We start from the raw sequence: 13,960 nt of genomic DNA on the forward strand, positions 1-13,960 counted from the left end.
ATGCTTTCCACCGGTTACCCCCACGCTCGTAAATCCGCTTCGGCATTTAAACGTCGCTTTGGCATTTAAACTTCTTGCTACTTGCGAGCTGTACTTTCATGGAATTCTTTTGCAGGATGCGATAATTAATGACGCGTGTAATGAGAAGTTATGCCTCGTCGCTGTTTTAGTTTCCGTTAATCCGCGAATATGACGATGCCAATTACTCTCAAAGTAATATAGTAATTCCGTTAAATGTGACTCAAATACGATTTAAATATATCGAAATAGTAACTGCATAAATATAATTTACATTGAAATCACGAAATCAAGTTATATATGCATAGACATGCAACATTTATTGACATGCAAATTGATGTTAGCAAAATACTGTTAGTAATTTCGACGAAACCCAAAACATATAAATATATTCATGCTTGTAAATATTTTAAAGAAATAAAATATTGAAAAAAAAACATCTAAAATTATGTCGTATATGTTGTGCGTGCATGATCTTTCATATAATTATCGTGCAACGTTAATTACAATGTATGAAATGCTATTGTGTTGCATAATTAATTAATGTTTAAACTAAAATTTGGACATATATAAAAACTAAATGAGGTAATAATTTTTGTGATTTTAGCGATAAAATAGAAATGTCAAATATAAGTTTCAGAATATTTTACGTAATAAGGAACATTAGTCATTTGTTACAAAAACTTAGCCATTTTTTTCAGAAGAAATTTGCATAATATATTATGTAGAAAGGGAATGCGCACAAGAAGACTCTTGTGGGACGATAATCGCGCGGGGATCAGAGGTTTATTCTCCGGCCAGAAATCATCTTCGAGATGCACGCCACCGTGCATCGCGCCGCACCGGCGGTCGGTAGACCTTCCTGGCTGGTAGTCTGTAGTCGATAGTCGGTAGGTAGGGAACTGGTGATGCTGATGAGATCCGGGGCCGGAGTCCTAGGGAGCCCTGCGAGACGATCGCTAATTTCGATCCAATTCACGCTCGAGTGACTACGCCCGTTTTTCCGATCTCTATCTTCGTTGATTTATCACGTTCGACCGCTCGGTATGCGATCGGCGTTTCTCTCTTCCTTCCTTCTTTTTTCCCCCCCCTTTTCTTTTCGCCTTCCACCTTCGTGCACAGCCTCCGAGAGTCGGAGACCGACGACTTCGGTTTCGCGTTCCTCGAGACGATGACGCGCGCGAGGGAACAGGAATCGCCGGGGCGCGCCTCGTATTTACATTCCGCGGCTGCACTTTCAGTTTTTCCTCTTTGCAATCGCGACGCTCGCTCCCGCGTGCCTCGTCGCGATTTGTCAGCGGCGAATTGCACCATGTTGACTTAAAGTAAAGATGCGTACTCCAAAGATTCGCGCGAGTAAAGATGCATTCGAGGCAGTAGTAACATCCTGTTCTTTATTTTTCTAATGTTACTTCACGAGTCTGCAATTTTCTTAAGAGAAGAAATAGGTACCTATGTAGTACCAATTAAGAAAATATTTCTTCTCTTACAATTAGACGGGAGAAGAGCTATCACTAATTTACTGTTACATCTCCACAAGTTGCACTATAGAAAGTAAGTTTTATTGTAAACAAATAAAAAATAAATTTGCAGAGAGATTCGCCGAACTTGGAGAGAGAAAAAAAATTATCTACTGTGTTATTATATTGTTTCAATAGTCTACACAGTTATAAGATCTTTTCTGTCGCGTTTTCTCGGTATCATGATATTCGTCGGCCGTCGACGGAAACGCGACTGTCTCGCGAACATCCCGTGAGCAAGACTACTTGACGTTTAGTGCGAATGTCTATCCGCCGGCCAAGGACGCACTTGTCGACGACGCGACGCGTAACACCTAGCGCGATAGAGTTACGCGCCGCTAATGTGTGTCACGCGTATACGTCGATTGCGTCACGTCAGCCTCCTCGTCGGGGCCGACCGCGTCTCTTCGTCGCGGTCGGCGCGGGCGCGTCGCGCGGCAGCGATCCGTTCAGACACCGAGATAATCGGTGTCAAGTGCCAAAGGAACGGTACGGTCCCGGAAATTGCGATTAATCGCACGGTCATTGTGCGTGCAGATGTTCGACGCGTAAATCAATCTTCGTCTTTTGTGACAAGCGGACATGATTACGCTCTCGCAATTAAATTGTATTGTTATTATAACATCGTTGTATTTAGTCTCCGCCTTTTCGAAAGGGCAACCTTCGTGTATCTAATGCAGACATGAGATGTTTCATGAATTATTTATTTTCATACTAAATAGTTTGCTCAATGGAAGAACGCCTACTCCGGAGATATTATCTTTTATTCATTTAATTAAATCGATATTCTTGAAGTGATTTTTGTTCTCATTTTTTTTTTAATCATATTTTCATATTTATGATAAGTATTACAAGAAAAACATGTATTCTACGACAGGCTTATTTATATACCTTATACTTCATATAATTTACCTTATACATGTTAAAGACTCTTTTCTATTACTTATTTTCCATGAAAAATTTTTTTTAGAAAATATCGATTTAACTCCAAAATTGCTTAAAAATCAAATTTGTTAAAAAAAAAATGCAAGTTCTCTCTGGGAAATGGAATTGTTTCTAAGAAATTCTCAATGATAATATACAAAAGATATATTTCTGGGAAAAATGTTATCTTCCGTCTAGACCTTTTTTAGAGTCTGCGCGACGTCATCGCAAGACGTGATGTATCGTTTCCCGCGCGGAGAACAGTAGAAAAGAGCAGTTGGATTTATAACAATCCATTCGCGTATACGACCTTACATCCGTTTTAACAAATATATCATGTCGACGTGCGGTACACATCTTGTCTCGCGCTGAAATTTGTAAGATTACATTATTTCCTTTTACTGTACATATCTACTTTCATATTTGCTGTTGCTAATAGTGAACCGATCTATAGAGCCGTCATCTGCGAAAGATAAGTTAGGATGCACACGTGCGCCGAACGCGGTGGACGCGCACGTATAGCTAAACCGGACTAGTCTCGCCTAGACACTCGACAGACTCCGCGCACTTTGCACAATAGTAGGAAGCGCTAAAAATAATCCACCCCGGCTCCACCGCCGTTCTGGCCTTGGCCAGCTTCGGTCCTCGCAACCTGACCGGCACTCTCCGCGAGCCCTCTCCCCCTGCTCCTCCCCTCGCACATCCCACCCACGCATTCCCGCACGTGGACAGCCGCTGCGTGGGCGCGAATCGTTTTGTAGCCTTCTTCGCCGCGGCGGATTGATTAAAAAGTTTGCCCTTTTCTTTCACCGCCTCGCCCGCCTCTCTCGTCGCGGTTTTCACTTAACTCTTTACTCGGCAGAGATAGAACTGTGAAAGAAATTCGGCTTTGGCCGCGTCCCGCGTATATATCACGATTCTTTGTACGATAATTAAAAATAGGTATAGCGAATATGTCGCTCTTACGTCGCACTTTAAATTGTTTCATGCGTTAAATATACATAAATATCCGGTTTGAGGAGTTAAATATGGAACGTTATGTATATATTAACGTACATTAAAGCTTACAACGTTAGCAATTATGAGTATAAAAAGCGGTATGTAAATATAACATTTCATATAAATAGATCTGAATGTGAACAGTAATCAATAAAGAGAGAATTTTTACAATTGCAGAAAATGAGGCAAATAGAATGAGACACTTAACCGAATTAGTAATTAATATATTTTCTCTGCATTTGTTTCTTATTGCATTGCAAAAATTGCATACTCTGCGTAAAATTAATGAGACCTTGCGACGCTCGCGAGAACTTCGCCAAGTCGATATCCCAGCAAAATCATACATACCGAACGCAAGATAAACTGTGAGAGCAGTACCGTTAAGGACGTTCCGCAATATTATGCCAACTTCGACGACCATAGATCGTCGTTGAAGAGCGATCATTAAAGATGTTTTAACGAGGAGCCGCGCAGACGGGACAATAGCGAGCAGGAATCACGAGAGGGCCGTCATTTCCCTCCTTTCCCCCCCCGCTCCCATCTCCCCTCCCAGATCTCTATTGGATACATGCGAGAGTCTGTCCCGACTCTCCATCTGCGTGGGTCTCGCTCGGTGCATTCGTCACAGACTCTGGGAGGGAGATATTAAACCCTTTGCCGCGTGATTTAGTTGACAAAGTAGCGTAGTTACAGTCGCTCGCAGAGACGAGACCAGCTCTAGCCCAGGCTTTCTCCCTCCCCCTCTCCCTCCTCCCCTGCATGCCGTCCTCTCGTGGCATCCTTTCGAGCACCGCCGTGACGACACACCGTGCACGGCCGAGGAACACGACCCCCCAGGCTATTTTAAAATAAAAAAAGTCATTGTTTAAGCGTCTTTCGGAATCCGATATCCGTATTAGTGTTTAGTCTGGCGTCGCGTTTCACCGAGTAGCAGACACGCCAGCTCGTACTGCACGTGCCATTTTCTCGATTTTACCTCTCCCATCTCTCTCTCTCTCTCTCTCTCTCTCTCTCTCTTTCTCTTTCTTTTGTCCGCGGCCTGTCTTCGTCGCTCACCGCGCGCTACGTCTAAAATTTTGCAATCAGGCATTAATTAAACATTCTTGTAACTCTGCAGGTACTTTTCGTCGAACGGAAATACTCGCTGTTACTCGCTCCTTTGAAACATGAATTTCGCTTACACAATTCACAACATATTAACGACTTGACGTTTTTATCCGCGAGTAATTGATTTGAAATCTATCGCAGAAGTTGTCATTAAATTCGATAGCGCGATGGGACATCCTACGAGATATCGCCGACGAATTTATGTGAAAGTAATACACCGCGTAAATTCCTGAATCGTCATTATATAAATCTGTCACGAATCGCTTTCACGAATCAACATTTTCGAAAAAGTCAAAAAAGAAATCTATACTCTACAGGTTACTGCGACGATAACGATCAGCGAGATCGTGCCAGATCGGCGTAGCCTACCTCGCAGTCCCTAACTCGTAGATCACGACGGCGATGGCGTATTGTCTCTCCCTCTTGCTCGTTACCATCCGCGCGCCTATTATCCGATTCTATTTTCCAATCTATCCTCGTACAAGGCGCACCTTGTCTCGTCCAGGCTGCCGCTAGTCTTCTCCTCCAAGTGAATGCGTAGCGATGCGCTCTTTGTCTCGCGGCACTTCAAATAGGCGGCACTCGAGACTCGGCACAAAGAGCGGCGAACCCGTACGGCGGCGGTGATAACAGAGAGCAAGAAAGCTCGAGATAAGACCGAGGGCCCACTCAACCGCGCCGCTCTGCGTCGGTTCATTCCCGAGGGAATTTACACACACGGTACGTTGTCGATATCTCGTGTGTTAGCTTAATTGAATCATGCACAAAATCATCGTGGCACCATGGCGAGTTTTTTTTTTTTAATCATTCTAATATTGCATTGAAACTTTGAGAATTTTATCCAATTCTTCGTTGCCATCGGATTCGCTTCCACCGGATGATAGATTAGCTTCTGAAGATTTTTAGATAAAGAAACGAGCACGCGAACGTTTCCAAGAAACAATCGCAAGTACGAATAAAAAATAATAATACATGTATTTTTGTCGGACGATTATTCGGATTCCTCTTTTCAACATCCTTAGCTCGAACAATCGCAAACTCGTCCTTCCTATCGCGATGCACGCGATACTCGTGGATGCGCTCGGCGAAGCCGCGGAGTGCATACGCTGCGCGCACATACACCAGCGCATCGCGCGCTCGTATAAACGAGCAGGAAGGACAGAGAGGGAGAGTCGTTCAAACGAGGGGCCCGCAGCGCCTGGGCTCTGGGCCTCGTCGCGTGTTTTTGCCCCCCGTCTGGCCCCCACCGCGGCTCATCGTTTTTTGTCTGGTGCACCGCATGCTCTGCACAGCTCACCTCGCTCCCTCCCCCCTCACCACGGTCGATGTACCTCCTCCTCCACCGCCCCCTTCTCTCTCTGTCAATCTCTCTCGTCGTGCCCGCTCGCGCTCTCGCTCTCAATCAGGGCCGGTGTCAGCGGGCATTCTCGCGATGCTCCGTTTGCAAAGTGTTGATGCTGAATATTTTCGATATGACGACATCTTACCTTCAATGTAGCAAAAACAAAAAACAAAATTTTTATAGAGTATATAAATCGTAAATACGCGCACAATGTATTTTTATAATTTGTATTACTCCGATTTCTATTCGTAAAAAGAATCGAGAGTTTTTATATCACAACTGAGATACGGGCCTTTAAAGTTTTCTCTAGGAAAAAGAATATAATAGAAATTCATAAGTTATTCGAAATTTTTTTCCAGTTTGAGTTTATAAGTCTCTAGATCCCGAGTCAGCAAATGTTTTCCAGGAATTTTCCTTTCCCGTCGAGGAGAATCTTATGTAAATTTGAGAAACACTGAAACGCGCGTAAAGTCACTTTTTAAATTATTGCATTCGAAATTGAAATGAAATGTATGTAGGTTGTTAAAATTATTTTTTATTTTGGAGTTGTACGTACATTTGTGCACAGTAATTAAAAAAAAAAGTATCATTACTAAAATAATTCGATTATGATATCATTACCGAATTGTTCCGCATAAACGAATGCGAGATATGTACTTGGTTTAACGTTCGAAGTCTCTTGTTCAAAATTAACTTGCTGGCGAACGTTCGCGCCGTCCCTGTTCTCAATCTCATCGTCATCGGGTCCTTCGCCGCGTCGCATCCGGGCGGTATCTCCCCGAGCCGAGACACGCGCACGGACACGCGTGTCCCTGCCGCGCGGTAGAGAAGGAGAACAAGGAAGCGATGGAGGCCGTCGGACGATGCCGGAGACCCAAGCTGTTCCGCAGTCGCTAGCGTGAGGTGATGGTCGGGTGGCCGGGGGGAAGTACGCGGGGGGAAGGAAGATGCGGTCGTTCGATCTCGGTGCACCTGCCGGCGTTGACGTTCGCGATGCCGAACGGCGATTCGCGATCAAACTGCTCGTACGAAGCTCAAAAAGGATCTCAGGCTCGCGATGGAGATCCTTTTCACAACCCGAGTCTGTCAAATCCTGCGTAATTTTCTCGTTAATTCTTAAATCCGTTTTTAATTGTTTAATAACATGTGTAAAAATTGTAGATGTTTAATAATATAAAGAATTTTAGTTAAAGTACATTGTTCATCTTTTAACATTTATTTTTGAACGATATTTTTTCTGGGAGAAACTTTTAATATGAGAATTAGGTATTGAAAAAATAGATTATTTTCGTTACTAAAATTATGTTATATACAATTAAATGTTCGTTCTAAAAACAACGTTTAGCCGTTAGTGAATTAATTATCTCTCTATCAATTTACATATTCTTATTAAATATATACGACTTGTTGATATGTAATATTTGACAACTGAGAGCACTCTTGTTACGGGAATCTTAAAGGAAATTCTTCATATAATATCAGGAGGAGAATAAGATTTTGACACTTCTATTTAGCACCTCATTCGGAATCAAATCAAACGCTAATTATTGACCAATTAGCCGCTCTAGCAATAGATACATTTATTACCGCGTGCAACATGTGCCGTATGCTCGACGATTTATGTGCGTTTAACTGCGTTCTGATGAAACGATATTACATGATTGATAACACGATGGTTTGCACGACGTTCTTCGTACGCGTCGCGAAACGTATCTACACGAGCGGTTACTCTCGCGAGTCCTTGTCCTTGACAGTAGCAAGGTTACGGAAAATGACATCTAATCGTTTCCACGTGTCGCGATGATTTGTGTGTCGACTCGACAAACCGCACGCAAGGCATTACTCGCGTTATGATCGTTTGAGTTGTAATAACTTATAGTAGTCTTGACACCACGATTCGAAGAGACAAATGACATGTCTTAATGCTTTCGAACAGTTCATTTTTGTAAGTAAAAAGTTCTTTATCTCTCTTATTTGCATTAACATATAATGTATGCCGTTCTCGTTTATGCTACATAGCGCATTATTAAAGTTAGTTATATAAAGAAATAATTTCATTACTTCATTGATATACACACGGGTGTATTTAATACGCATGAATTACACGAAAAGGATATTGGTATTCAATCTTAATAAAGTTTTAAATTAATTATAATTAATAATAAAATAAAAAAGAAAAAAAATATATATATACATACGTTAATACGTACATATATCGTTTGAAAAAGTTTTATTGACTAACATGAAAAAGTACATGAAAAATATCTCATTGTCAGAAAAATCAATATTTCTTTGAGTGTCGGTGACCATAACTCACTGAAATTTTTTTCAGATTCTTTGAATAATTCATTTTCGCATTAACAACATTCTTATCTTTCCACTAAGAAAAATCACGGTAGTTACGACACATAGAATATAAACAGATAAATGCGAAAATTATCGAGATTGGCGTTATACGGAGTAGGAAGTTTCCGATTTAAAATTACTGACCAATCGCGGTATCCGATTTCCGGTTACAGTGGGTGCGAGCGGCTACATCGTCTCGGCGGCGCTCGTGCTGATAGTCGGAGCACTGGTGGGTGTCCTGGCGACGATATCGCGTCATCTTCATCATCGTCGGCTGTTGGTGCATGAGCCGGTTCCTCCCGGCTCTGCTTCCTCTTCTGCCTCGATTCTCCATCATCATCGGCATCACCATCATCGTCATCGTCATCGTCGTGAGGAGCCACCGCCGCCGCCGTTACAGCGCTGTCTTCTACTACAAGATCATTATCGTTATCCTGACACACCCGTGAGTACCATCTGATCATCGGGAATATATGTAAAATTACGTTTCTACGAAGCATGTAGGATAGAAAAATTTCGATTTCAACGTCGATAATTATACATCGCGACATCGATGTGTAATATGGTTAATGGGACGAAGAATAACGCGAGCAGAGAAGGCATTTATTTTCTATATACAAGCGCGCGCTTTTGAATACGTCTAATATTAGAGGGCATTAAGACAAGTTTATTACGATAACCAGGAGAATTAGCAATACATTGCGTCATCACCGGATGGATTTATATGCGGATTTATCATATATATATCTCGAACCCGTTCGAAATAAAACCAAAGCACACTTCCGCATATTCGTTGAAACTGTATACGTCGTACTAATTTTAGCAGACTTGACCGAGTTCGTCGAATAGCTTCTTTACAAATAACGACTCGAACGTGAGTCGCGACAAAACGTCTCGTATCGCATTCTCTCCCCCCCCCCCCGGAACAATTCTCCATTACTTTCCGTTGTCGCATTTCGCTCGCGGAACAATCGCCGGTCTCATTACACATTCCTGATATCGCGCGTCACGAGTCCAAAAGGCACCACGCGCGCTATCGTCAGCGCTTTTTTTTCCCTTCTCGTCAAGCAATAGAGAGTTATATGCAGCGGTCAAAAGGGGGAGGAGGGGGAGGAGAGGGGAAGCACGATTTCCCATTCAGCGGAGGTGGTTATCGGCGACGTTGTCGACCTTCGGTGAGATTATTACACGATTCGTGGAATGTCGAGGACTATCTAGGAAAAAGCTTCCGATATCTAATCTCGGCAGCCGGCCGGTCGGCTTGGACGCGGCACAGCTGCATCTATTCGGTGCACGTGTTTTTGCCTTTCTTTTTTTTTCTGCGTTGCCCCGTCACAGAGCAGCGGAGGCAACACACGCTCGTGGCCGCGCATAACTTCCCGTGCTCTCCTTCACTTTTTCTTTCCGTGTCTTTCTGATGTCCCGATTCAATTATTTCAAACGCGCGATAACGCGCGAGGGCGAATTTAGGACGAGCGTGATTCAAGACGCCACCTGCAGCCGTAATCGATAGTATTGTAGTTTCGAGCAGCGAGTTTTCAGCTGAAGACCTTGCGGAGCATCGAAGCGATATATTGAGTTTCATATATTGAAATCAATCCTTTATAATGTAACTCAATGCGATATAATTCGCTAATAACATTTAATTTTCGACCGAAAAACTCGACGAAATAATTTGATCATTGAAAAATAATAGTATAAGTTATGTGAAAAATATTTAAAAATAATTTTCTGAAATATATTTATTCAGTTTCATTTAAGAAACATTTTGAGAAATTAATACCTACTAAATATCCATAAAGATTTTTAATGATCAATTTTTCTTTCGCGCGAACATATCTGGATATCCCCTCAAAACAATTTTCCCAAAGATAAGTGTTATAATTCACATAAGCAGCGTAATGCGTCAGTTATACGTTTCCACTTGGCGACGTATCGTATCCCGATGGCGAGAGATACCGGATCCCGGCATCGATCGGTGGCGGGAGCCCTTTCCTCGGCAAAGCCCCGAGGGTACGAGGACGTCGACGGTGCGTCCACCGCGCGCGCTTCGGTTTCCATCGGCATCGGGCGATGGGGAACTTAATTTGGAAGTTACCGGTTCCGTGATTACGTCGAGGAGAGTCGGCGGAAGTTCCATCCTCCTTCTCGTCGGCGAGACGTTGCGATGCGTTTCGTACAGCCGTCACGCCTGCCCCCTTTCCGCTACCCGCGGCCGCCGCCGCCGCCGCCGCCGCCGTCGCCGCGACGCGGACCATTGTTATTCTAGATTGCATCGCAAATTAGATTACGGCGTACTACGGGACCGCCCTTATTCCCGCGCGCGCCGACGCCGACGTCGACGATGGCGACGACGACGACGACGACGACGACGACGCGCTGCTCTACGCTCTTTGGCGGAGGTCGAGAGGATGCGGCTTTCTTTGCTCCTCTCGGTCGCGCATCCTCCCGTCCTTATCTCGCTCCCGATCCGCGCCAGATTGCGGCACACACGAGCCGCCACCGCCGCCGCACCGCCTTCTCCGCGTGCATACAGATGCTCCAAGCGACGACGCGACTTCGGAATGTTACGACTGCAACGTCGAAAATTTCCCCACGAGCTGAGAGATCCCTTCTTTCCGATATTCTCTGCCGACGGAACTTTGACCGTTGGAGATTTTAAATTGATAATTTTGAGAAATTTTATATTTTTGTATAATATATAATTTTTTAGACGTGATAAAATTGATAGAAGATTATCATTAACATTAGAAGCAAATTAATCTTGGTTCTATTTCTGCTGCTTTGGCTGTTTTTCTACTTTTCTCTAAATTTAGTATAATAACAAATATTCATCTGCTATTGAGATCTAACCACAAGAAAAATACTGATCAAACTTAATAATTGTCGAACTTCCAAAATTAATTACAAAATATCGTTATCTTAATGCAATCTTATTTGGATTTGATTTCTTTTGCTCCAATTTCATTATCGCGTTGAATATATCATTCATTTGCATTACTTTATCTACTCGGAGTAGTGGCAACTAACAATAAGCATCGGAATCGGGATAATATATGTAGCTGATCAATATCGTTCAGTAATAATAATGATGATTAAATTAGCTGGTGTCAAATTTATTAGACAAAGTTAAGTCTTTTCTCAATTAACGTTTTTTCGGATACTTTTTTGGTGTACTTGTTTGACCTTCCGGCCGACCTTCTCGGTCCAAGATTGTGCAGCCATTGACTGTAGATAGCCGACCGTAAAAGAGACGAGAGATTAGTCAGGATAGGAGTAAATATTATGTCTAGCATCTTGCAGCAGTAGTTTCCGGTTACTCCTTCGCCATTGTCTTTCTCGTTTTACCTTGCACTCTTTTCTTTGCAGAAGAAATCTCGCGGACAGGTCGATAAGACATTTTGAAATGATTTTTTTTCATTGTCAGACGCGATTCATATCATGTGCATAAGTTTGCAAAAGATGTCCCGCTTGTTACTATCTCGAGCCTATCTGATGATTATTATTTCGAAGTACCATCATCCGTTTTTAGGCTTTCTACATTTTATTATCGTAAATGATAATCAAATGAGCCGTTTAATATCCGGGCAAATAAAACCAGCGGAGAAGATTAATCGAGCAGATTAAATAGAAAGAATTAAACGACCGGGCATTTTCCATGACACGGCAGTGCCTCGTCTTTTTCCCATGTGGAAAATGCCGGCGTGTCGCAATCGTATACGACGACGTCGGATAGCGGTGTTTATCCACCGTCGCGTCGTCGCCGATGGCGTCGCGGGGGCATCACGGGGAGAGGATGCACCCTAAACCACTGCGACGCCAACGAGATGCGACGCGACGCGACGCGACGCGGCACGACCCGACCCGACCCGACGCGACGGTGCGCGACGGACGTTACGCGTTCGCTATGCGAGCCCCGCTATGTAAACCCCGCAGATCAAGCGACACCCGGGCTTCCCCCGGTAACGTTAAGCTCGCGCTCGCGAGCGGGGAAGCAATGACCTGATTTGCAATTTATTACGTTTGGGCGTCGTCCAAGTACGGCGCATTGGCGCCGCTGCCAAATCGGCGGCGGCTGCCGATCGACGCGCGGCACAGCACACCGCGAACGCTCCCACGAGCGTGAAAAACAGCGAAGCGGAGCGAGTGCTGTGTAATAATAATAAAAAAAAAAAAAATATGAGAATCAACGCTTGTACCAACCCCGGCGGGAAAAACAATCGGGAGAGACAAGTAGGCAAACAGAGCCGCGTGGGTCCCGCGCGGATGGTGTATACGCCCCGAATTCCGACGTGGGCCGCAAAATCGCGAATCGAGATTCCCGGTCATGTTTCCGCCGCGGGTGTAGCGTGTCGGTGAAGTAAACACGTCAAGCATGACACGCGCCGTGACAAATCGTCTGGTTGAAACGTTTCGATCCGTGACCGTCGGGATTACTTGTTCATGTGGATTGATTTCTTGGCTCATACTCAGTAGAATCATTATCAATTAGATTGCTCCAGATCTCTGTTAGTCTTTTTTCGCTACGCAACACGCGCAATGAGTAAAAATATACAATTGGTTCGCAACACATTTCTGTCATTACGTTAAAATGATGATAGAGAATGTCTCGTTATTGAGAAGTCAAACGACGATAGTCTGCTGTCAAGCTTCTACTTGTCAGAAAGATTAACTTCGATTCTACAAACAAGTGAAAATGAGGTCAACGAGCTTTGAAACGAGCCGACGTTATAAAATAACGTTGTCCAGACGTGCTAAGTGGCATTTTGTACAGTACCTACTTTCCGCGGCAATCGGTTACAGGCTATTGATATTTTGGGAGCGGGTGGCGGGTTCGTGAGCGGCACCCATATGTCATGGGGATTTGTAGCTCGCGGGTGGAACTAGAATATACGGCGCGATGACGTAACACGACGACCGCCCGCCCAGTGACGCAACGTCACACTCGCGCGATAGCGCGACGAAGGCCGCGATATGCGACCAGATCGCGCCGCGCACGTGTCTCTATTACCTTTTCCGGGAAATAACGACGTCTAGACTTACGCGTGATTCATCGTCCGCCGATGCGAGAACAGTAGCAGCAGAGAGATAAATCGTGACGATGATGAGTTTCGCGGCCGTTAAAGTGCCGCCGTGGTCCGCGATTTAAAGAACACGCGTACGCTACAATCTTAGATTTCACGTTGAGAACAAAGGAAGAGATACGTCCAGAATGATCCTCGGTTCGCGTTAATTATTTCCAGCGAGTAATCTAGAGCGCAGAGGCAGATGTCACGTAAACGTAGATTATTCGGAGTTTATTTCTCGATTGCGATTTGCGACAAATTACGAACGACGCTAGCTTTTGAAATTCTTTTTGAGATACCGTTTCTTTCATTCTAGATTTCTTTTCTCTTGTTATCAATGAAGCGAAGCATCTAGTTACTCTAAATGTGGTTTGTTAAATCTGCGAAATTATCTGGAAATCCGCGTTTTATTCTCTGAAAATCGATGCGTATAATTAAGGCGTTAATTACTATTCCGAGATTTTGAGGTAAAACGAGGGGAATTTGGGTCGAAGCTACGCCAATGGTCGACGGCTACGCGCACGTGCTAACCGCGACATAACTACGCGAGCATCGTCACACGCTGACGTCACAATCCATGGCACACACCGATGCCGAAAGCGGTGTCGACCGCGTCTACGCGACATCGAGTCGCGACG

General features: G+C 44.0%; 1 protein-coding gene across 1 annotated transcript in view; it reads left to right on the forward strand.

The window, feature by feature from the left end:
* Positions 1–13,960, forward strand: part of LOC105448629 (mitochondrial distribution and morphology protein 34-like) — a 71,360-nt gene that overhangs the window by 8,454 nt on the left and 48,946 nt on the right. Inside the window, exon 2 of the mRNA XM_011687309.1 lies at positions 8,430–8,701. Within this exon, the coding sequence (XP_011685611.1) occupies positions 8,430–8,701 (272 nt within the window). The remainder of the gene's footprint in view (positions 1–8,429; positions 8,702–13,960) is intronic.

This window comes from Wasmannia auropunctata, unplaced genomic scaffold, assembly GCF_000956235.1.
Source record: "Wasmannia auropunctata unplaced genomic scaffold, wasmannia.A_1.0 LD336083.1, whole genome shotgun sequence".
Taxonomy (NCBI): domain Eukaryota; kingdom Metazoa; phylum Arthropoda; class Insecta; order Hymenoptera; family Formicidae; genus Wasmannia; species Wasmannia auropunctata.